The sequence below is a fragment of the Phaenicophaeus curvirostris genome, chromosome 6, assembly GCF_032191515.1.
Source record: "Phaenicophaeus curvirostris isolate KB17595 chromosome 6, BPBGC_Pcur_1.0, whole genome shotgun sequence".
NCBI lineage: Eukaryota > Metazoa > Chordata > Aves > Cuculiformes > Cuculidae > Phaenicophaeus > Phaenicophaeus curvirostris.
The window spans coordinates 21853214-21879314 of NC_091397.1; the positions used below are offsets into that span (position 1 = coordinate 21853214).

The 26101-nt window shown below is 38.1% G+C and overlaps 1 protein-coding gene across 1 annotated transcript in view; it reads right to left on the minus strand.

Annotated features, from left to right (window-relative positions):
* Positions 1-15414: 15414 nt before the first annotated feature.
* Positions 15415-26101, minus strand: part of STAM (signal transducing adaptor molecule) — a 34395-nt gene continuing 23708 nt past the window's right edge. The window contains exons 10-14 of the mRNA XM_069859550.1: positions 25602-25689; positions 23953-24007; positions 23471-23624; positions 21339-21514; positions 15415-20523 (exon numbers count right to left, since the gene is read on the minus strand). Of these exons, the coding sequence (XP_069715651.1) occupies positions 20274-20523; positions 21339-21514; positions 23471-23624; positions 23953-24007; positions 25602-25689 (723 nt within the window). The 3' untranslated portion in view covers positions 15415-20273. The remainder of the gene's footprint in view (positions 20524-21338; positions 21515-23470; positions 23625-23952; positions 24008-25601; positions 25690-26101) is intronic.

Below are 26101 nucleotides of genomic sequence, written 5' to 3' on the forward strand. Positions count from 1 at the left end.
AAAAGATGTGTTTCAGGAAGGAGAACAATCAAGGCTTTAATATCTTTCACCATAGTGAAAGTCCTTTAGCAATACCATTCACATAATGTATAATATTCACTTTAAATTAAATAACGCAATCTTCTAGCTGTGCTTTAAATATTAAAAAACACTTAGAATTTCAACGTTCTGCCTTTACTGCAAACCAAGAATGTAATTTTTCCTTGCATATAATGTAATTGCTTCATAGTTACACATGGCTATTGGGAGTGTGTATATACTCATGATTTCTAACACTTGAAGATCAGTTTATGCTTGATCTGACCTGATCTATGAAAATAAAGAGGTGTCCATGCCCTTGCATTTCTTGTTGCTTACAGTAGTGTCACCTGCGTGGTTAAGAGCCACAGTAAATAGTTTTCAGATGTTCAGGCCAGGTAAAGGGGTTGTAGATTTCTGCTTTCTGTCATCACAGAGGAGTCTCAAGTGGTGCCATGGTTTAATATCCATCTGCAACTGAGCACCACACAGCCACTTGCTCACTCTACCCCCCTAGGGGGAAGAGGATTGGAAAGGGTAAAAGTGAGAAAACTGGTGGGTTGAGATAAAAACAGTTTATTAATTAGAATTATTATTATTTTTGTTGTTGTACTAATAATAAATTGTAATGAATTGGAAAAAAGAGAGATAAGTAAAACCCAAGAAAGACAGGTAATGCCAATGAAAACAATTGCTCACCATCAACCAACTGATGCCCGTTGAGTCCCCAAGTAGCACCCCCCAACACCAACCTTCCCTCATGTTTTATCACTGAGCATGGCATCATAGGATATGGGATATCCATTTGGTCAGCTGGGGTCAGCTGTCCCAGACATGTCCCCTCCCCTCCCCTCCTCACTGGTGGTGTGGAGTGACAAGCAGAAAAGGCCTTGACTCTGTAAAGAACCACTCAGCAATAACTGAATCATCCCTGTAATGTCAACATTTTTTCCAGCATAAATCCAATCCATAGCCCCATACCAGCTACTATGAAGAAATTTAACTCTATTCCAACCAAAACAAACAATGGATTGGATACTCTACTATGGAAAACAAATGCTTGACATTACAGGGCATGACTTACAGTTATTGACCTGAGTGGTTCTTTACAGAGTCAAGGCCTTTTCCTGTCTTGTCCACTCCACACCACAGTGAGAGGGGTGGGGTGGGGACTGTTTCATATAAAATACAGATAAGGGGACCTTCGTGATAAGGTCTTCACATCTTAGAATTGGCATATTATGTTAGGGGCCATTTGTTGAATGCAGCTGAGACTTACTTTCTTTTAATGAAAAGATTTCTCCTTAGACAAGCCACCAGTTTATCATACACATGATTTTTTTTATGTGAAGACCAGAAACTTTGTAAGTTACATACATTTCAGAGAATAGCCTGCAAAGCAAAGTTATTCTGCTTAGCCACAGGGAGCCATAGACTGGTCTACTTTCTGTCCAGACATCAAGAAATCCCACCTAGTTTAAACAGGCTTAAACAGAATCCAAAGATATCAAAGATTACTTTATGGAAAGACTTCTGCCATGGTCATCATGAAGCCTTTCAGCATTAAGACACCAATGTTTGGAAGTTCTGCAGTGGAAGATGCTAATGACTTCTCCCTAGCTTACCAACTTTATCAAGTTGCAAATTCTTTCTCTCTTGTACAGACCTTACACTCTTATTCTGTGAAAAATGAAGTAGTTTATATGCAATTGAGCACAGCTTTTTTGGTGCTACAATGGCTTACCCATAATGGAAGCCTATAAACATTGCAGCATTTAATTAGTTGTCCTAAAGTATTTAAACATTATTCTCACACTATTGAATGATTTTGGAGGGTTAGCTTGTTCTAAAGAGCTAACTAAAGTTAGACACTGTGCTGATTTTGGCTGGGATGGAGTTAGTTTTCTTCATAGCAGCTCAGGTGGTGCTGTGTTCTGGATGTGTGACCAAAAAAACAGCGTTGATAACACAGGGATGTTTTAGATATTGCTGAGCAGTGCTTACGCAGCATCAGGGCCTTTTCTGCTTCTCATGCCATTCTACCAGTGAGTGGCCTGCAGGTGGACAAGAAGCTAGGAGGGGACACAGCCAGAACAGCTGATCCCAACTGACCAAAGGGTTATCTCATATTGTGAGATGTCATTCTGCTTAGGAAACTGTCAGCCTCTGGACTGGACAGGCGCACACTCTCCTGGGTGGAAAACTGGTTGGATGGCCGGGCCCAGAGAGTGGTGGGAAATGGTGTGAAATCCAGCTGGAGGCCAGTGACAAGTGGGGTTCCCCAGGGCTCAGTGCTGGGTCCAGCCCTGTTCAGTGTCTTTATCAATGACCTGGATGAAGGCATTGAGGGCACCCTTAACAAGTTTGCAGATGACACTAAGCTGGGTGGAAGTGTTGATCTGCTGGAGGGTAGGGAGGCTCTGCAAAGAGATCTGGACAGGCTGGACTGCTGGGCAGAGTCCAATGGCATGAGGTTCAACAAGGCCAAATGCACAACAACCCTATGCAGTGCTACAGACTAGGAGGAGTCTGGCTAGAAAGCTGCCTGGAGGAGAAAGACCTGGGGGTGTTAGTTCACAGCAACTGAACATGAGCCAGCAGTGTGCCCAGGTGTCCAAGAAGGCCAATGGCATCTTGGCCTGTATCACAAATGGTGTGACCAGCAGGTCCAGGGAGGTTATCCTCCCACTGTACTCGGCCGCTCCTCGAATACTGTGTTCAGTTCTGGGCCCCTCACCACAAGAAGGATGTTGAGGCTCTGGAGAGAGTCCAGAGAAGAGCAACGAAGCTGGTGAAAGGGCTGGAGAACAAGTCTTACAAGGAGCAGCTGAGAGAGCTGGGGTTGTTTAGCCTGGAGAAGAGGAGGCTGAGGGGAGACCTCATTGCTCTCTACAACTACCTGAAGGGAGGTTGTGGAGAGGAGGGAGCTGGTCTCTTCTCCCAAGTGACAGGGGACAGGACAAGAGGGAATGTCCTCAAACTCTGCCGGGGAGGTTCCGGCTGGACATTAGGAAAAAAATCTTCACGGAAAGGGTCATTGGGCACTGGAACAGGCTGCCCAGGGAGGTGGTTGATTCACCTTCCCTGGAGGTGTTTAAGGCATGGGTGGACGAGGTGCTGAGGGGTGTGGTTTAGTGTTTGATAGGAATGGTTGGACTCGATGTTCCTGTGGGTTTTTTTCCAACCTAGTGATTCTGTGATTCTGTGAGATGTCATGCTCAGCAATAAAAGCTGGGGAAAGGAGGGGGAGGAAGGGGAGACGTTCGGGGCTATGGCATCTGTCTTCTTGAGGCCTTGTATTCCTTGGGAATGCAGGGATTCCTTTCATACAGCTTTTTGCTTTGCTTAGCTGACTGTCTTACAATTTTTCTCACTCTTGCCCTACTGATTCTCTCCCCCATCCCACTGGAAGGGACTGAGTAAAAGCCTGTGTGGAGGTTAGCTGACAACTGGAATTAAACAACAGCAGACAGCCTATTTATTATGATAATTTTGAGAACTTTAGTATTCTATACATTCCAATTAGTATACAGGAGTCAGAGAATATAGCTTTATTTAAACCAGAGTCTTTCAGGGATCAAAAGGATAAAAAGCTGAGAGAAAAACTGCAGGAAATGGACAGAAATCTTGAATTTTCTCTCAGAATTTTCAGTGACAGACAAACTACATGTAAGTATCAAATTCAGGAAAAATTATAGCACTTTCACACTTGAACTATAAGAGCCAAGACACAAACCAATGAATGCTGACTAACAGTCACTAGTCTAACTAGTGACTAACTGTCTACTGTCTAGTGACTAACAGTCTAACTGAATGCTGACTAACAGTCACTGATTTAAAATATGGCCAAGGCTGAATCAAGCATCTTTTCTCCATAGAGGAGCCAGTAGAAAGTAGGGTTGTGAAAACTTTGAGCACTTTTTCATTCCATCTCTTGCTGTAAAAGGCTTAAGTTCATCCTGTTGACTTCTGGAAGCACATAGAAATGAGATAGCTAATAGGAGCAGTGAACAAATACTGTATAAGTAAGATCCAGTTCAGCACTGATTTCACAGTTCCCTCCAGGTGAGGGGAGAAGAAAAAAGTAAAGCCCAGCCAAGGAAGTCGATTCATTGTTCTGTAATTATGTTGAGTTCCACAAAAAAATCCCATGTGAATACCCAAATGTGTCCAGCCTACCTACACAACTCCTAAGATAGCACTACAATCATCCGAACTTCCCTTTGCTGTCAGTGAAGAGAAAGAGAGAAGTAGTTTGGATCTCGTACCCTTCTGTGAACACCTCAGATGTCCAGTCTTACCTACCTTAAGCCTGAGTCTGTATTCCGGAACAGCATACATACGTCATTGTGCTAAGGAGAGCAAATCTGACTAACCATTTTGTTTTTCTCAAGGCAGCACCTCAAGCCTTTACTGTGAAGCCCTACACACTTCTCTTTTTTTAAAAAAACCTTTTTTTTAATTACCTTTTTTACATTCCAGCTGTCCAGCATAAAGCAAATGGGATTCATTTCATTTCTCTACTATCTGCCTACAAGCTGTAGCACGGGAAGAAAATTGCACAGGAAGAAAATAGCTCACCACTGATTTAGGAGGTAAAGTACCTTAGTTCACTCCCAGAACAGAATCACTTTCAAACATGAAATCCATGCTACAAATCGCCTCCAGCCAGGAGGCAAGAAGGGAATGCCGATGTAGTAGGCATTGGTTACTCTTCATAGTCTATACAGTTTTCTCTCCCATTCTGTAATAACAAAGAGCTCCTAAGTGATAACTGGGGGAATTTTATTTTGGTTACAGTTCCCTGCATGACAAAGAACTGTATACGATGAGAGCAGCGGGACCCATAGTGCTATTAACTGCACAGGAGGCATTTACTAAGCTCTGGACTGCCATTTCTCATTTATCCAGGTGCCTGTACACTCAGTTCCAGTTATTTATCATGATTAAAAAGAGATGCAGCAGAAATTTGGCAGTTCATAGATAAAACAGTGTTTAATAAAGGATGAAAAGACTTTCTTATCAGGAAACAGTTACTTTTAGAAATGAAAGGCAAATGTTGAGATATGATAGAGAAAGCTAAAAGGATAAATGATACAGAGCTGGTTTGTCAGCCCTTTCTATTTGCCATATCATGGTACAAGCACAAAAAAAATCCAGTTTAATTCAAAAACAGCAGTCTTCATATCCATTGTCACTATCAACTGAAAATATAACCACAGACATGAGCTGTCAGAGGTCGCTCAAGAGCTATCATCCTTTAGGACAAAAATAAATCAGTAGAAGACAGTATTTATGAAGAAACTTCTGAGCAGGTAGTGCGATCAATAGGGAAGTGTAAGGTAGTGAGTCTGGATTGGCTTTGTTTGCAAAGAGGAGGGTTGTTTGGGGGTTTCTTTGTTTCAGCTTTACTTCAAATAATTTAATTTTGGGTGAAATCACAGGCCATACTCCCCATCTACCAATTTGATCCTGTCTCAGTGGAACAGGAATACTATGGCATTCTTATTATTATTAAGAGGATACCTGAAAAATCTTTAAATCATTCTTTTGGCAACTATTCTGTTGGGTAGTAGTGTAGCAATATTGCAATTTTTATCATTATAAATGAAAGTCTGTATTCTTGATCAGTATGCCAGTAAGCCAATACCAAGAACAAACTAAAACCTCAGTTCTGTCCATGCCAGAACAGATGGAGCCTCCCTCCCAGTGACTTCCCTTCAGGCCAGCCCCAGAACCATGAGGTGGCCCTGTGCCCCACTACAGCTCACCCTCTGTATTGCTCATAAATGTACTAGGTTTGTCTCTCCTGAGAATGACCGAGATTGATAATGATGTTTTAATTCGACATTGGTTAAATCCCCAAAAATGTCATTTTGATTAATCTAAATAAAAGGGCTTAATCCTTACCTGGATCTCAGGAAGCTGCTGGAGTTGCAATAGTAAGGCTTCTCACTTTTTCCTCTGCTCCATGAGATAAACACCTTACCACATTCTCTTGATGCAGTGCCTTCTGTGCTGGGTTCTCCTGGGAGAAAGATAAAGTGAAGACAAGAGTTTAAACTGCTCTCCTCCTCTTAGAAAGTTTTGGTGACATACGAGGGCTGAGTCTAAGCCTGTAAATCAAAATTTCTGGGAAATTCAACAGCCTTACTTTGAATTTTGAGAAGCCTGGCAAGAGCTCCCAACTTACTAAGAAATGTAGTTATATATTAAATACATGAGCAGCACTATGCTGTCCCCCCAGTACCTGAAGGGGGCTTGCAAGAAAGCTGGGGAGGGACTGTTTACAAAGGCTTGTAGTGATATGGGCAATGGGTATAAACTGGAGAGGGGCAGATTTAGACTAGAATTAAGGAGGAAATTCTTCATGGTGAGAGTGGTGAGGCACTGGCACAGGTTGCCCAGGGAAGTTATGATTTGCCCCATCCCTGGAGGTGTTCAAGGCCAGGTTGGATGGAGCCTTGGGCAGTCTAATCTTCTGGGAGGTGTCCCTGCCCATCATAGGGGGGTTGAAACTAGATGATCTTTAAGGTCCCTTCCAACCTAAACTATTCTATGATTCTATGAAGAACCTGCTGTCCGAAAACTGCTCAGTGAACCAGGAGTGAAATGACCGACTAGGGTGAGAAGCACCCTAATGTTCTTCACTGGGCAACATTTTCAACAGAAATGCCCTGCCATGAAGAAGTAGAAAGACCAAATCACGTTTTTGTCTCCTACTGGGAAGCATTATGAGGAGTAAGAAAATCTCACACTGCCTCAAAGACAAACCATACCTGGTGCATATGTAAGGAAAAGAGCCAGTTCCACTGTTACTTGTCCAACTGGTATCACATTAAAATAAACACTTTAAAATGTTGAGATTTAAGTGAAATGTCTTGTACCCCTGTGTAACAGACTCAACAGGCATTTCCTTGAGAATATTTATGAATATTGACTTTGTAAAATCTGAAAGGGAAGTAGTCCAGAGTCTGGGAGCTATGCCAAGAGATTTTGAATCCAGGGAAGCAGCACTCTCATGATAGGCAAACAGGACTAGCATCCAGAGCGCCTGGAATTTAACCCCACTACCGGTTTTCTGCATGCTTGTGGCTTACAGCACTCACTGCGTGCCACATTTCACCAGTTAAGATCTGCTGAGGTAGCATAATGTGTAGATCAATCAATACTCATAAAATGATGACCACTCACAGGGGAGACTGTAATGTTTCTCCTAGTTTGCAGAGTGAGCAGTAAAGTACAATCATGAAAGCTTTCTCAGAACAGCAAGGAGACAAATTCAAACGTGGTTCTGAAAACCACGTTAAAGACCAAAACATTAGGCAACAGCACCCAGTCTGGACCCTAGCTGAAACATGTCCTGCTCAACAAAACACCTCAGAGTACTGTACTATTGTCTGCAACTGCTATCTCTTTTTTTTCACCAGTAGTGGCAGTCAGCTCTCACAGATGTTGACATCGACAGCACTGTAGTGCTGAGGAGTCTTGTACACTCTCCCTTTCTCTCCTATGAAATAGTCTGTACCTACTCCTTGGTCAAACAGCAATGGACCTGTTACCAGGAGAGCCTTCATCTTCTTTTTTCATATAGATACAAGTTGTTTATGGGTGACCTGGATTTCAACTTCCGTAAATATTTCCATAGATGGACAAGAAATTTCTTATGTAAGACAAAGTTAAAAAAAAAAATCAAAACAAAAACACTAAATCACACATTGGAACATGGGAAAGAATGCACAGTATAATGTAAAAAGCACCTAGAATAAAGCCATAATAATCCCGAAACAGCAAGGGTTTGGCCAAAGTTATGGCTGGATTATTTTAATGTCTTATTTCATTGGCAGTTAGAAATCAAAATTACTTTGAAAATGTGAAACCTAACTGTTAGTTTAATCCTAAATGTGAAGTCTGAAAACTGATTAAGTGGCCATTAAATGATGAAAAAAATCAAATGGAAACAATTACCCTGATAGGTTATAGTTTTGTGACAGGGTAGGGTTTTCATTTTTTTGGACGCTTTTTGTCAAGGCCAGTGTTTTTGCCATCTCCACCATTTTACAGATGATGTTCATCTTAAGAGTTTCAAAAAGAAACTTCATAATATTTCAAAGCACTTTCGTCATCTGAAGTACTATGAGAGTCTGTAGATAAATTGTAGATTTTTCAGGGACCAATAATTGGGTGTGTTATCTGCATTTAAACCCAAATTAGATTACCTTCACTAGCAATACTAGAAATTAGACATCTGAAGCATTCAGTTCAGTAAAAGAGATCCTCTCAGTCTGTTTCTGGAGGTACAACAGTAACTGTGCCATTTGTTATTTCAGCCAGTACAGTGTGTAACTGCTCAGGCAGTCCCAATGCGGCAGCCTGCCAAGCAGTCAAGCCAGCAATGACATGACAACTTCTTTTCTCTCTTATTTCATTTCATACTGATGTTGTCATCTAGGCATTCTGTACAGCAATGAGTTTGAAATCATGAACAACCTAAAATATCTGAATTTTCTGAGAACAGCTTCCTTCTGCAGTATCAAAACACGACATATGCATTTTCTTCCTAAAATAAAAATACTCACTTCACCTCTGTGCTGGAGGATTTATACAACGTATTCTTCTTGGGAGTCCTGGCAGTTCTTCCTGCCTGTTATCTATGACCAGAAGTGAGCTGATGTATCAGTTTTTACAGGAAACCAAATCAGCAAATGTCACACAAGCAGAGAAACAGGATATAGTAAACCATGCCCCATATATACATCCCATGCTTCCTTTACGCTCTTAAGTTGAGAGCCAAGAGGCAAACAGCAAGCATAGGTGTAGAAGGGAAGAAAGCTGAAGTGCTTCATAAAACATAGAACCAGATTTCCTTACAAACTACTCAGTGCAAATGTAAGCAACTGAAGATGAACACTGAAGTGCTCAGCATTCCATAGGAGTTGTAATACTGTCCAAAAATATTTGCCTATATGGCCTTAATTCTTTTCATTTTAATAATTCTCCTTCATGAGGTACTTAACTACTGCACCCAAAGCAGGAAACTTCTGTAAGTCTCTTGATATTACAGAATATTCTGTAATTCTTTTATAACAAAAAGAGCTCATTTTTTACATAGACTTTAAAAACTGCTTGGTTTATAGACAATTGAGGGTGAATCCTCTCTATTTGAAGTTTGTATCTTTCTATACACAAAGCTTTCATAAACGATTCATTTATTTGCACAAAGTCTTCTTTATTTTTTGTCTCTCCTCATTGCATCATGCACTTCAAGTGCTAATTTGCTTTTTTCCTTCATTCTCTCCACCAGGTAGGTCCTTGAGACCCTACCCCACATATCATACTCAATTACACTTGACGAATTTGGCAGTGAAGTACTAAGAAAAGAGCTTAAATCCATTTCATTGTGGTCTCTCACTTGTTGCTGTTCTGAAGTACATCACCGTCATGGTTTAGCCCAAGCCTAGCTAAATTTTGGCAGCTAAAACTGTGTAGTTTGGCTCCTAAACCCCTTACTCCCACCCTTAGGGGAAGGGGAAAGGGAAATGAGAGGAAAAAGACTTGTGAGTTGGAAATAAAGATTACAACTTTAATGAAAGAATGATAATGATGATGATGAAAATAATTAGAAGGTAATAAAATATATAAAAATATATGAGATCACACCCCTAACCCACCCCTCAATGACTATACATCACCACAAATACTGCAGAGCAGACACAAGGGAATAGGTCCACAGCTAAGAGGGAGCTGGACTCAAGAACTGGATTCAGGAAGACACAGATCAGGGATCAGGAGCAACCAGACGAGGTCCTCACTGGACATCAGCCATCACAGAAGAAGGTTAGATCCTTGTGTTCTGTCAATTTTATACCGAGCATGACATGTATGGGATTGAATACTCTGTTGGTCAGTTTAGGGTCACCTGCCCTATTCGCCCCTTCTTACAGGTGCTCAAGGGCAGCCTTTGTTGCTATAGGGATAAATATAAGTGTTGGCCTTTTTACACTCCAATGCCCTGCATTATCACTTTTAGAGAAGAACACAGTCCCAAAACCATGTAGTTATCTTTCAGAGAACAAGTTACTTAGAGCAATGGAGTTAGAAGTCAGAAACTGATCCTACTTTAACTCAAACCACAACAGTTAACCAATAATATTGACTACTATGTTACATGTTTTACCAGAGATACTTTCTACAGCTGCCCCTTCTGTTCTGCAAGAAAAACAAGTATTAAAACTAAAAACTAAAATAGCCTAAATACCTGTTGTGAGCTATGGATAACAAGGCTGATTTAGTTGAGGAATTCAGAGAAAATAAGTATTTCTAGGCAATTATGAAAAGCTAGATCTGCAGTCAAGATCTATTTTATGGGACAACGTTGTTTACAGCTTTGCATTGGCAGCCACAATTAATGAAACATCAAAGAATCACTGAAGCAAAAATTACTATCTGTGGAAACAGGTGAAGCAGATGTAGAAGTAACATCTTTATCAACACCTGAGTACAGCATCTTCCTATCAAAAAAGAAAAATATCTTCCTTTATCAGTCTTCTCAAATGGAACACTGTATCTATAGGTTTGCAATGCTAATACTGTTTTTATGGTGGATTGTTTTTTATTCTTAAAGTAAATCAACCCAAGATTATTACACCACAGTGACCAAGTTTTGGGGGTTTTTTTTGGTTTTTTTTTTAACCCCAAAGGACAATTTAAAACTTTGTGCCCTTTATGGAAGTGGAAAAAAACAGGCAATCTTGATATTCCAGTAAACACAGTGGATAGAGTGGGCTTGAATATTCTTTCGGTGTGTAGATGGTGCTATAGCTGTCCTGTAGAATCCGAGGGCTTAGGAGGAAATCATGAAAGAGATTTTTTTTTGCAGACTGTGTTTATAAGAAAGATTTTTAAGCCTACAGGATGTACTGATTTGGAACATGCAGCAGGGCTGCTGACAAAAACCAGTCTGGTGATAATGAACCAGGAGGTCATATTCCTTAATAGGACAGTGGAACCTTCAAAAAATAAAATTGCATATGTAGGAGGTCAACACTATTTTTCCTTACTGCTGCCTGTATGTGTAAACTGCACTACAGCCATAGTAACAACGGTTTTCTATTAGTAAGGATACAGAAAATTAACTCCAGAGGCATCCATTGTCCAGCACCTAAGACCTTCCAGTCCCTTGTTTAGGATGAGCACATGTGCAGCACCGCATTCAGTCTGGAGCACTCCCGATATACTGATGTAGAGTTATACATTGGGCATCATCCCTTAGTATACCAGTTCCACAGGTTATGGAGGTCCCTGATAGCACAGGTACTTCGATCTTGATTTCTCGGAACACATCCAGGGAATGTGTGGCACTTACCTTACTTTTTATCAAAAATACAAACTGAAAGGAATTCTGATCAGAGCTGCTCCCTGTTGGGCTAAATCTCTGACTCAAATGTCTTTCAGAAACGAAAGAGGCAGGAGTGCCAGGATCATAAATTGAATGCAGTCAGCACTGGCTGACTGGCTAGAAGAGGTTAAATTGAGATCATTATACAAAATTCCAATAGATTCTGGGGACATTATCACTGCTATGACCCACTGCAATTCAACACATGCTCAAACCCTTCAAGCAAGACACTTCTTTCTGAACTTGGGAGAGGAGGGAACTGCAAAGTACCCATTAGTGTTCTGAAGCATTTTAAAAATCAAACTAAGTAAAAAAAAAAAAAAAACAAAAAAACCCCAGCCAGGAACAAAGCCAGTGATCATAATTTGCAACAGCGGTAACAAGATTCCTGGCAGGCCACAGGAGGATTTGGCAGCAAATCTTCCATAATGAACTATTTTTTCCAGATACTGAGGAGAGTTGTGCTTCACATAACTGGCTGCAGCCTGGAAGACTTGCTGGGCATTGAGACCAGGACTGTTGAGGTTTGTCAGGATAAAAATGCAAGGAAAATGCAAACATAGGAAGGAGAAGGTAAGACAGAAATTAAGAGAAAGATCAGCATGTTTCTGTGTGCAAGACTTCTTGATTTATTTTAAAAAGAGTCAGTACGAATAGGAGAGGGAAAAGATGCACTTTTCCCACCTAATTCTAAATTATTTTTTTTAAAAGGGTTGGTGAAAGAGGCCTTTAAATAAAGTATTTTGTGGAGTAGGATGCGCACTCCCAACATGATTGCAAATGTGCTACACTTGGACCCATAGCTGACTCCATAGTTATTCTCTCCATGCAAGAGACTCTGATTGTCTTGTAGCTGGGAGTTGCCTTTATGTAACCTCTATTACAAAAAATAATCATTAAAGTTACCCCAAATAATACTAGAAAAATATGAGGAAGGAACAGATAACACAATTAACACAAACACCATGATAAAGATGCACAAACATGCTAGATTATGCTTAACTGAAAACTCTTACAAGGTCTATTACAAATTCCACTTCTTAAAAGGTTCAGCTAATTAAGCAGAAAGATATTTCCGTCAGAAAATTGTGTTCAGCACAGTATGACACTTTAAAAACAACTTCCAAAAGAAAGCATTTACTTTTAAACACTCAAATCTATTCTATTTGCTCTAGCTAAATGGTGCAAGTGAAATAATTAGAACAGCCTCCTCCTGAGTAAAGTGTATAAAAGAAATGCAGAGCTGGTTGTGAGATTTTGGCTGTTATCTTTAGAACTGTTCTTGTAACAGAATATTTTTCTAGCAGTTCATTTTCAAAGATGAGGCCAGGACATGTCAAAGAGAAGAGTCCCAGCAGCACTGACTGTCTTGACTTATTCTCGGTGAAGCTTAGGGTCTTCATCACCCTGTGTCGTAAAAATTGCACGGTAGAATAAAGAAAATACTTTATTGCCACAGCAACCCATAGTGTTCTGGTAGTGCATCCCCATTTGTCACAGATGTAGACAGCCTATGCTCTCAAAGGACAGGCTTTCACTTTGGAAGATAATAAATTAACACCTGAAAAATCTAGACATAAACCTTGATAAATGCAGAGTCAGAATAGCCTGCTCTTACACTACTAACAATCAACTTTCTCCTACATGCCCCCTTCATATGAAGTCCTTTGTGACAAATGAGTTCAAAGAATGTACAAAGGCTCTAGCAAAAAGAAAGAGGATTGCAAAAGCTGTTTAAGGCATGGTCTAGCTGGAATGAAAGCTGAAATCATCCCTGGGATTGTATAACCATAATCCAATTCTTAAAAGCAATGCACAATGTATGGTGAATCACTCATAAAAATTTATGATGGACTTGTCACACATACTAAAGTAACTGCCTTTCTTAATCTTGTAATGGATAAAAATAGCAAATTTTATTTAACTATCAGCTTGTATCATTAAACCATTTGGAACTAAACTTCAGACCCAAAGAACAAAGGTGCTCTTTTTCTGAGCTGAAATCTGGTCAACTCCCTTGTGAAACGGTACCACTGATGAACAAAAAATAAAGCGGATCAGTAAGTGATGATCCAAAGTTAATGGCAAAGTGCTATATTGAGAACATGCTGCAGACCAAAGCAACATCACAGAGACTTGAAAAATACAAAGCCCAATTATAGCAGTTGTGTGATTGAATCAGTGGTGAGGGAAAAAGACAGTCCTTTGGAGATTAAAAAGTCAGACTATCTACATATTAGGAAACAACTTAAAGGCTCCACAAGGCACCTGTGTTGTTGTGGAAGGAAAATCTGCAAAGTGAAAATGTCCAAATGAAGAAATATATATGAATTGATAAAATTAATTAAATTTATGATTTACTAACCCTTAGTAGTCATTTGCATGCTTACTGTAAGTACCAAGCATGAGAAAGCATATGAAAGTATGAGTGGAAGAGATAACCATTAGGAAACACATAGTATACAGGGCTGACTGAACATATATACAGAACAGGGATTTGGATTCTTTGTATTATCGCTGCCGAGCTACAGGATCCCACCTGAATATGCTGCTCAGCTCAAGTGCTGTTTGCAGCTATGCACTGGATTGCTTGCTGCCTACAATCCGTCCTGAATAAAGAAATCTGAACAAGAAATCTGGTGTCAATTTAAGCCTCATGGACAGACAAATTCAAAGGAGTCTAGCTCTTGGAAGACGCAAAATTAGAGACTGGTTTGAGCAACCACGGCAAATAACTGCCCCCTTAAGTGATCAGTAGGACTCCGCAACCTTGGAAGGAACAGCTGACATTTATAGGAAGCCTTGATATCCAGTAGATAAGATGTGCTTGAGTAAAAAGCTTGTCTGCTTAGTAAGATAAATTACTAAATTAAAATTACCTTCCTTCTTCATAGCTAAGTGAGCAGGAGGAGTTTTAAAAAGTACTAATGCTGAATCCTACTTGAATGTCCTTATTCACAAAATCAGAGAACATAAATCATGATTCCATGGAAGCTGCAAGAAATTTGTACAAAGTGAGATCGGGGACTCTGTCAAAGCAAAAAAATTCTTCAGTATTTATTTTCCTTCACTGTATCAGGAGGTACACACCCTTAACAAGAGTCTTTTAACAACCTACGGTTTTTATGAAAAAAACATTTGAACATTTCAGTAGCATTTTCAGTGAGATGGTTGGTACTGACCCTGTGCTCTTGCATGGTTCCAGAAAAACATGACTTCTGTCCTCAGCTGAGCCGAGACTTGCATTCATTCTTAGCTAAAACACATTTTAATGTAAATTATATTACCTATATTGCTCAGGCCATGTGTTTTTTGCTGTAAGGTTTAACTAAATGAACTCTGCCACAATTCTTCAGCAGCAGCTACGAGTATGTCACCAGGGGAACAAAGAAAAAGACTAATTTGGGGACATTGTCACAAGTCTAAAAGACATTAAAACTAAGGGAACTGAATGTTCACACCCTTTGTAAAGTACAGTAAATTGTGACAGTCTGACACATAGTTTGCAAAAATAAAGACATCTGCATGATCCACAAATGCCTGAGGATGCATGAGTCAACAGCAGCAAACAATCACAACTGGCCAGAAATAGATTCCAGTGTGATTTGTTCGCTTATTAGTAAATCTAGAAACCCACTATAGAATAAAATGCACAAAATTAAGTGGCCCAGGCATGGGTACATTGAAGGGATCCTCTTCTTGGTATATGTGTTTCTATAGCCAAAAAGTGGTAAATTAGAGACACTGACCCATCAAATGAGTCTCTACAAGTGAATGGCATCTCGATGGTGACAGGCTTTACCAACCACACCACACGATTCTGCTGGATGTTCAGCACCTCTGCAAGTAAGATCCAAAGTGCAGTTGCTAAGATGGTGAAAATTTGAGCTCAGACTAGGGAAGGTCTGTTAGATGTACTATCTCCAAGTCCTTCCAGCAAAGGAAGTTCTCTTCCGATTATTTTTCCATGCGACTTATAAATTGACTTTGCAACACAATGAACTAAATACTCCAACTTTAATATTTTGCATTCATACGAAACCCAACAGTTTTTACAAAGTGCTATTTACTAAAACAGTTCTTGTACAACAGTGCAGTATATCTAAATATATACATATGCCAACATCAAAGGGAGCATCAAAACAAAGAAAACAAAAAATGCACTTTGCTACTGTGTACACTTTATTAAAACCAAAGCAGACTGCAGCAGGCTTCTTTTTCATGACAAAGACAAAAAAATATTTGGATTTCTAGAAGCACATGCAGGATAGAAGAACAGAAAGGTCTACCACCTTTTTGCCAAGGTAGCAGCATGAAAAACGAACTCGAGATCTGCAATTTTAAGTAGTAGTAAATGGAATGTTTGTAAATGCAGATGCCCTAATTTAAGAAACAACGCTTCAAAAATGTACATAGTGTTTTTTACGTATTGAAGCAAAAAGTTCAAATGCCAGGGCCTTTCCATGTTTTACTACAGTGCTGGATAGCACACACATAAAGGTAAATAGCTGTTACTGCAGCTGAAAATGAAAAAGGAGTATGTGTAGTGTGAACTTGGTCAACTTCACTAGCTTTGAATAACAGAGTAAAAAATGATTCTGCCTGCTGTTAGCATTGGAGGTTTTTGTAACTTTTACTTCACCTCTTCCTTTAAATCTCCTAATTTTTGACTGGAAAAATTATGCTCCCTTGTTCTTCAAGACAGATACAACCATCTTCTCCAAAGGAAGCTGTAGTTTTGTAATTCAAAGTGTTATTGTAGCTTTTGTAATTAGAGATGTTAATTTTCATTCTGTTTGTGAAACCGAGCAGCTAAGGAATAAGGTAAGGCCTTTATATGTAAGGACTGCACAGATAGCTTTGAAATATGAGTGAAAAATAAGGTGATATTATAGAAAATAAAAAAAAAATGCAAGAATGAGGTATTAAGTGGTTGTCCTTTGTAAATCTGATGTTCCTGCCATCTAGAAGAAATCAGAGAACTATAGTGGCAGCCTAGATTTGATCTGCAGAATATTTACATGTTATTAAAAGCAAATTTATGTCCTTTGTTACATCTTAGCATTTGTAACCTGGCAGAATACTCTGAAGTTCTGGTTACTCAAATTCAGATCTGTCCCTGTCCCCACTCTCAAAAGCCATGAACAGTAACTGCACCATGAGGGCAATATGCTGCTTCACACCTCTTGGGAAGCATGGAGTAATTCTTACATTTTGTTCCTTTTCACTGCTGTTTTACTGCTATTTGTACTTTGGCCAACAACATTAAATATAGACCTACATGGGTACCAGTCATGAAACAGAGGCGGGTAAATACAGCGCAACCATTCCTGGAGCTGCTCGCTCTGGAACATGCTACCGTGACATCAGTTTAGCAAATTTTAACACACTGCCTCAGTATGTTTCCCAGGATGTTTTACAATAAATCTTGACATCTTTGTTATGCCCACATAAATTGAGATGATACACAAGTGTAAACAAGCTTTGTTTATATTATAGAAGAGAAATGCACAGAAGGCACTTTCCAAAGTTTGCTCCAGTTCATGATAACCAAGCCACTAAAATACACCTTCTGAAGTTAATTAACATTTTTGTATTATTCCTTGATGAGAGTTAAACAACAAAGGGTTATACAAAATGTTACGAAAACAATTTAGCCTTTCATTGACAATTTACACGTAAAGAATCATGACATTCAAAAATTTCAAATCTTCTATCTGAATATAAATAACAATTTCCAGGGATTCTTAATTTTCCAATGGATTGATTTTTCTGACATTTTATCCATTTGATTAAAAGCTTTTCATACAGCAGCTGTTCATGTCCATATTTCAGTGTTCAACACCATAGTAAGACAGAACACACACAAACTTGGTAAAAACAATGCATAAATGAGGAATCTCCAAATAAATCACAGCAGAGAAGCCCCAGCACCTCCAGGTTCACAATACTAAACCAGAAGAGAGGAAGTGAATTGAAATACAATTGCTAAATTATCAGTTAGAACGGATATAAGAAGATGAGTGAGGGATTTTGTGCAATGGCAGCATCTAGCAAGGCAGGGGGTTTCACTTCAGAGAATCTATTATATGGGACACAATCAAACAAGAGGACAAAATCATCTTTTCTGATAAATGAGAAAAATCAACATGAAGTAACACAGCTGAAAATTGCATCTGAAATGGAAAATGTAGTATGCAACAGAAACGCTAAGACTCTGAACCTAAATACACAGTGACCTACTGCACCCAGCAATTGTGGACAACGAAAACTGATGCTAAATCAACTAAAATCCACAATACGTTACTGCAGATACCTTAAAGCAGTGACTAACAGACAAATGTGTAAAGGAAAATAAGTGTCCATCTTTTTTTCCACAAGTTTTATTATACTGAATTTACAGTGGCACCACATCTTAGAAAGTGTTTTCTGGTCATTTCAGTTTCCTTAAAGATGGATAAATACCTCAAATAGGTAAGTTGGAAAGCAGAAAAACTTAAGATACACATACGTTTTCAGTGTTCAAAAGAGAAACCAGTAACATGCACTCCTGCGTGTAAAGGAAAGAAGACACGAAAAACTTTAAAAACAAAGGCAAATTAGTAACAAAAAGTACTTTTGCTGAGCCATTTTGGTACAGAGGTTCCATAGGTCTGTATTAGGCAACATGTAACAACACGTGAAAACCTAAGAATACAAGTAGTCCATGTTGGCTGGACCATTATGATGCTTCAAGCTTCTCCTTGAATCTATGGGGGAAAAAGTTGCTTTCACTGCTGTGTAGAAATTATACATTCCTATACATATTGTCTCTCTGATTTGAAATAAGGTATGTAAAGCATACCTTAGAGAGAGGTATAGAGAACGCTATACAAATACTTCATGCTCTTTCTAAAGAAAATCACCTTTTCAATCTATCAAAAATTATCTATTACTACACAATTTGTAGGATTTATTTCTTTTTTCGTGTTTCCTTTCAAATTCCCTAGGCTTTTGCGATGACATCAAGTACTGAAGTAATGACGGTCTGTGAAGGTGCTAAAGAATTCTGGACAAGAACAATACGTGAAAATACTAGTATCAACCCAGCCCGCTAGTTAGAACATGCCCAACTGGAACACATCAGCTATGGGCATGTTTTCTAACAACCCCAGTTAGAAGTTATGCACATCAGTCCCTGGAAAGCATTAACAGGCAAAATATCAGTATCTATTAAAATAGTGAAACAAAGGCATGTTAGGTAACCGTGAAGAGATGCGAGAGTGTATGGGATAGCTGAGGTCAGCTTATAGTACAATGTACAACTGCAACATTTAATTCCAGAAGCATCACACCAAAATATAGTACACAAAAGTGAACAATTTGACATACACGCTAACAAGACTCAAAACATAGATCTGATGTTGAAGTCATCAAGTATTGCTCTAATTAGAGCTAGAGTCACTGGAAAAGATACAAGGAAACCAGGATGCATTAACAGATTGAATATAAATGCAAAGTAACAAAAGTCTTTGTACAAGAAGCTCTCATCAGGCATATCTAAAATGTTGTCTTCCATTACCATCTTTTTGCAGCACCCTAAGCTGTAGAAAGAAAATATCATGCCTTAAAGAGCCACCTGGCTAAATTTACTGAGAAACGCAAAGGTTTAACAAAGGCTAATGCACATTGCTGCAGAAAAGAATTCAAACTAACCTGAAAGCAAATGAAAACAAGATGTCTCATATACTATTCAGACTATAGAAGGGCTAAAAGTCAAATGGTACAACTGGAAATTGAAAGAGATGTTTAAGGCAGAAGTGTTTGTGTAAGAACAGTAAACAGAACAAATTGCTAAGCAAGGCCACAAGAGATAAAATAAAGCCCTGAAGGTTTGTTCAGCAAAGTGATTTAAATGTCTGTAATTCTCAGTGTTCTAATTAAGAAGACTTGAGTAACGTAGTGTTGATCATGTGTGTTCCAGTTTAAAATTCCATTGTTTCTCCTCCAACTGAATTCCTGTCTTTGGTGTAATCTCTACCAACACACACCAAATACAGTTCTGGTTCTTATTGTAAAAAAGAACATGGAAAAATAAATTAAATGCTTCTTACGATAAAAAGCAAGATCCTGTTGCATGGTCCCATGATATGTTTAGCAGCCTCTGAATATTAGTTTTTGAGTTATTAATTATATCTGAAGCAGAATCATAATTTGCTGTTATCCCCCCAAATCACTTACTAGTTACCTAGTTTACTTTGGTAGATAAGCCATCTAGTAGTCATGATATAATTGTATTCAATTCAAGAAGCAATGAAACTCCTAAGTTTGTAAATTCATATATAGACCTTAGCTTGTAAGTGTAACCATGATATGCAGAATTACAGCTTCTCCTGCATTGGAAAAAGACATCACATCTGTCATAAAACTAGACAAAACTATGAGACATGGTTGTCAGTTCATGATTAAAATAAAATAGTAAATTATTTTTAAACATTGTGTTAAATATATTCACATGATCACAATAGCTATACGAAATAGCCACTATCGCAATCACACACTATATGTACATAACATACGCCACAACAGTTTGCAAGTGTTGTTTTCACAGACTAGCCAATTTTACCAGGCATAAATAATCTTGTACCAATTTTTAGGCATTTTAAAAGGAATTAAGTGTCCTAAGTATATCCGTTCTTCTGCAAAATTAAAAAAAAAAAAAAAATCCTAGAAAGTCAGTGCAAATTGAACTTGTTCACCAAGATAGATTCTTATTAAGCTGAGGATAAACTTTAAGAGATTAAAGGAAGAAACTCATAGAACTGCCAACTGCCTTTAGCAGAGGTTAAAGAAGATTAGGAATCAGAAGTTCTGGATCCTATAGTAGAGCCTTCTGTGAGTAACTATGCTGTGGTTGTTGAGGTGGCGGAGGCTGTGGTGGTTGTGGAGGTGCTTGTTGGCTGCCTGCTGTCTGTGGAAGAGGTGTAGATGCTAAGTTATAGTTTGGCACCTGGGACATATTAGTTCCAGCGTTCTGATAAGCAGCAACATCAACAGTAGCAGGTGGTGGACTGTACACGGAAGCCTGGTTAGAGTAAGTATTCCCAGCAACAGAGCCAACCATTGCACTGAAAAAAGAGAATTAAAGTTGAATTATGAAACAGTTTAGCAACAAAACAACAACACTTCATTGCTTTTTCAGCTGTTCCAGATATACACACTAAAATCTCCTAACTCTGGACACCTTGCACATTTAAAACTCTGGCAAACAAATATTCCAATTAAAATTCAATCACATTCCTCAGATTTAAACATACCTAACAAACCTTCCATGGATTTATAACTATACTGTGAATCTATACTTTGTGTTATTTCAATGTGTAACATGGAATCCCCATGGTATCTACCCAAAATAGAAAGCCACTTGTAGTTCCTTTATATTGAGAATCTGTATAAGCTTCAGTAAGCATTCATAGCCCATTCATTTCTTTCCCCAAATCAGCAGAATTCACCCTATCCTTCCACAGTAAGATATTTGAAATAAAAGAAAACCTAGTACATGCTATCTTAGAAATTATGCAAAGCCAGCCAGAGCAGCAGATAATTTTCAATAATAGCTGTATATTAAAAGTTAATTTAAAAGGAAAAAAAAAAGGTCACGTCTACAACATCTTCTCTATTTTTTTAATATAAAAGAAACATATATAAGATAAAATTAAAAACTAGGAAAAATTATAAAAACAGCAGAAAATTTTGAGGTTTGTCAGGAATTTTTACCAAATACACAACACCAATAAAAAGCACACTGGAAATAATTGCACTAAACTAACTTTCAGTTGTGTTTAAAATTATACTTCTAAGAAAAAATAAACCCTTAAACACTATCTGTAGTCCTTTACATTTAAATTGATTTAAACCTGAATAGGAAACTATTTAATATTACTTTGTGTAAGACGTCTGTGCGGGCTGACCAGGCAGTACTGAGCTGGCAGATGGAGTAACCGTGCCTTGGCTGAGAGAAGAGAGCTGTTCAGGAGGAAGATTATAGCCTTGAATATGGCCCATCTGTGCGCTCCCTGTCACCAAATATGCATTACTTTGAGGCTGCCCCGGGTAAACCTAGGAAGTTAAATAAAGGAATATTAAAAATAGAATACAAGCAAATTTGGAATTTAATATCCGACTTTAGAACTTAAAGACATCCTCACAAACCTTTTATTAGAGATGTTTTAATAGAATGTAACTGATTGTCTTCTATCCAGTGATGCAACACGAAAAGAAATAGCAGATTTTCAAAGGACACTGTTTACACTTCTAACCTGAGGGCTCCAATACTAGAAAGGTCAAACAGTTTACTAGAAAACTTGTATTCCAAATTTCATTTTAATGACTATCACTCAAACTAATTAAGAGCTGCTACTTTTGAATGAAAATACTGAAGGATTTAAATCACATAAATAGCGGTCTGCAGCAGAATTCTTTTTGATGCCTAGATAACTTTCACTAACTAGAGTCACTAAAATGGAAAGCCAATACTGTTTTATTTTTGTATCGTTAGTTAACCTATCATTTCATGTAACTGTTGAGACTGCCGTTGTAAAATTGTTTAAGTGGGGCAGAAGGGAAAAAGAAGTCTTAATAAAACTTCAAATGAAAATAAGGCAGTTTTTTTACAACTAACTAGGGGGAAAGCTTGCTAGTAGAGGTGCCAGCTTTATTCTAAATCAAGACTTCAAGACTAAGCTTTTAAGTCCCATGCTTTTGTTCCCTCATGAATCATCTGGCTTAACACAAATTAGTCGAGAAAATTATCAGGTCTCATGAACTGCTGCGTTGATGCAAAACTTGATGATATACAGCTCTTCTGTCTTAAGAATCATTAACCTAGGATGACATTTATGGAAGACAAATCAATATCGCAAAAGAATTTTAGAAGGCAGCAAAGGCATGAGACCTCCTAATTTTTCATAGCATTATACTGGCACATTTTGATCTCAAATTCCTTTAAGTACCCTCAGAAATACTCCCATTTACAAAACATTAAAATTATTTGATAGTATCATGACATGATTGTTTATCACAAGTTTATAGAACAGGGTGTAGGTATTAAGCTGGCCTGAATTATTTTTTAACTCACTCAAAAAGCAGGTAAATTATTAAATACAGTTGAAATGTTACATATTCCTATAAACAGGGAAATAATACAGAGAGTATGCATTAGATTATGGAATTAAAGCATTTAAATGTTTAAAAGACCTTTCAGAAGTACTATAGTATATGAGTAAGACAAAAGATCTACTCTGAGATAAGTCAATTACATGGAAATGCTGCCATGAAGGAATTATAATTTTTAAATTCAGTTATATTAATGCTAAATGGTCTCTTCTGATATTTTCAAATAAAAGGCAAAGTAAAAGAAGAGATTCTTCTCAGGGGGGGCAGAGCATAATCTTAAACAGGAACTATACTCCTTTAGTTCTCTACTTTCTTTAACCCACTACGCAAAAGCCTAACTCTTTAGTTTTTAATTTTATGTGCAACACGAAGCACAGAATGGGCTTTTTCCTTGACCAAAAAAAAAACTGAACAGAAAGAAATAAAAGCATTCAAACCTGCAAAAGGAGACTATCTAAAGTGTGCAGCTGAAACAAGTTAGGTGGTTGGTTGTTTGTTTTTTGGTTTTGTTTTGGGTTGTTGTTTTCTTTTTTACATACTGTGTTGTGAGAAAGCATTGCTTTTTCACTTGAGATTACCTCTGAAGGAACAAGATGATTTTAACCTAGCATTAAGGTAATAAATGTCATAAAAAGAGGTTTCCAACTCAGGGGGCAGTGGGGTGGGAACAGAAAGGCAGAAATAGGAAATTAATTATAACTTGCAACTTGCATACTTTATATATCAGAATTTATTTCTTTTGGTAGTGTACAGAAGCATACTGTAAAAAAATATTCAAGCACATTTTATAAATCATTAGCTCAAGTGAAAAACTACTTATCACTAATAAATTATAAAAACTCAGCCATGGCTTAGTACGTACTTGATAACATTAATAGCTTTTAAAGGTTACATACATACCTGAGAGCCAGAAACACCAGATGACTGCACATAATACTGTTGGTTTTGTAGTTTTGCATACATGGAATACATTGGGTCTTCATTCATCAGTTTGTTATATAAAGAAAGAGCCTCCATTGCTTTAACATTGAGCTCTGAAAGTTCTGAATGTTTCCTAGAAAATACATTTTACAGCTTACTCTACAATTTAGGTAACTTCAGAAAACAGAGAGCAGACAGCACAGGAAAACTTTCATGAAGCATAATAAGCAACATACTCATACTGACTGTCAAGTGCCAGAATACCGAATGGTACAATACTATAAAATATTATAGCACTAGGAAAGAAACCTTCAGATTTCCTCCCAAGTGAGAAGTCACTAAAAAATACTCCTATTTTCTTTGCCAGAATTAATAGAAGTTATTAAGATAACATTAAGTAACAACACCAGTATTTCTAAGAATTAATCTATATTTGAGTCAAAATATTTGACTTTTTTTACCTGTCTATATCTTCCAACTTTTCATCTATGAGAGGTCCCATTTGGTGGCACATTGCTGGAATAGGAGGATATTAAAATATAACAGAGTAAACATTCCCATAATGCAAGTCAGAAAGCAGATCTAAAAAAGTTATCATAGAAATGGGTAGATGTCAGACTGATTTTTTTTTTGTAATTACTACAATCTGTGTGCCAAAAAAGTTACAGTAACAGAGGCAGTGTAATCAACAATTTAAGAATGAGATCCAGCTGAAGTTTTGACCAGTGGTACAGTTCTAAAAGTTCTTTTTAACAAGAAAATAAAAATAAAGCAAAACCAAAACACATTTAACATCCAGGAAGTGTAAGGCTGAAATTAGTTTGCATAAAATAGTTCAGGTAAATCTGAAAGGCGATCTCTTCTTCAAGAAAGAAAATCTGCCACTGCAACCTAGATAATATGCTCAACTTTACTAAAAAAAGACTATTTATAACAACAATAAAAGGAAAACCAAGTTGAAATTATTCAAATCATCTGCATATCAAAGACACCAATGATCTGACTCATAATAGGTAAGTTTCTTTATTTCCCTCTCCAAGGCTCCCTTCCAAAAATTTTGCTGCATCTATCAACCCAGGTAAAGTGGTCTGTAATGCCTCTTCGAAGAGGCAGTCTGCATAATTTGAGACTAAAGGACTAGTCTAATTTGTAGCACTGTGTAAGGTATTAAAGTCCTAAAAAAACGTACATGCAAGTGAAAAGTATGTGGGATGCCCAGAGGCCTAGTCTAAGCCTCAGAAGTGTTTCATCTTCCCCTCATGGAACCTCCACAGAATCACACAGAATGTTTTCAGGTGGAAAAGACCTTTAAAATCACCAGGTCCTACCAGGGTCAATCCAGCCCTCCTAAGTTTGCCACTAGACCATGTCCCCAAGTATGACATCTTTTAAACACCTCTAGGGATGGTGACTCGATCATCTCCCTGGGCAGTGTATCTTAATGCCTGACAACCCTTCCAGTAAAGAAATTCCTCCCAATATCCAACCTAAATTTCTCCTGGTGTATCTTGAGGCCATTTCCCTTTTTCTTGCCACTGGCTACCAGGGAGAAGAGACCAACCCCCGACCTCACTACAATCTCCTTTTAGGTAGTTGTAGAGAGTGATAAGATCTCCCCTCAGTCTCCTTTTCTCCAGACTAAACAACCCCAATTCCCTCAGTCACTCCTCATAAGACTCGTGCTCTAAACTCCTCACCATCTTTGTTGCCCTTCTCTGGACAGGCTCCAGCATCTTGATCTTCCTCTAGTGAGGGGCCCAAAACCAACTAGAGCATTCCTTAAGCTCCTTTAGCAACTCATTCTGTGCTACTCTATGAAGGAAAAAATGGCTGAATAAGATTGAAATAAGTATTACCAGGTCTTGAAAAGGAAAAGAATACGGAATATAGTTTCCTGGAGAGAGGAGTGGGCTTGTTTTAAAGTGAAACTTTGTCCTCTTAGATGTGGGAAACAAGAAGTGAGAAGATAATTGTGGTTCAGGCATTTTCCCCAGGCATGCTGGTGGTGTGCATATGAAGCTGAAGCAGTTTCCACTTTATTTCAATTTCTTTTGATATAGGTAATTATTAGAGAGGAAAACAAAACAAAAAAAACATGAAATTTTCTTACCCTCCAGATGAAGCAATTCTGGGAGGTCTGGCTGGTCATCAGATGGATCTGCACTTTGCAACATCTGCAAGAGTTGGTCCATTTTATCCTAAAAGACAAATGGCGTAATTAGGGCATATGTGGGGGGCAGAACCAACACTTTCAGGACAGTAAGTTAAAGCATCTATTTACAACAGCCATCTGGATTTCTTGGGACTTGCAAATAATGTAGACTAACTTTAAGAAAATACACAAATTATATGTGCTACTTTACAGGAATGATGATGCCTGAAAAAAGAAAAGCCAAATAATAAAAATGATTAGTAATAACAAGTGGAATGTGCAGAATATGCCTTTATTCCTAAAAGTCTTTCTAAACATTATTTTTTGAGCAATTGCTATTTTTATATTCTAGTTATCAAGTATGCAATACTACCACCTAGTGGGATTAGCGGAAATGTTTTGACAGAGTACATTGAGAGAGTACTTAAAAAATGGGTACTTAAAACTAAATTCACTGA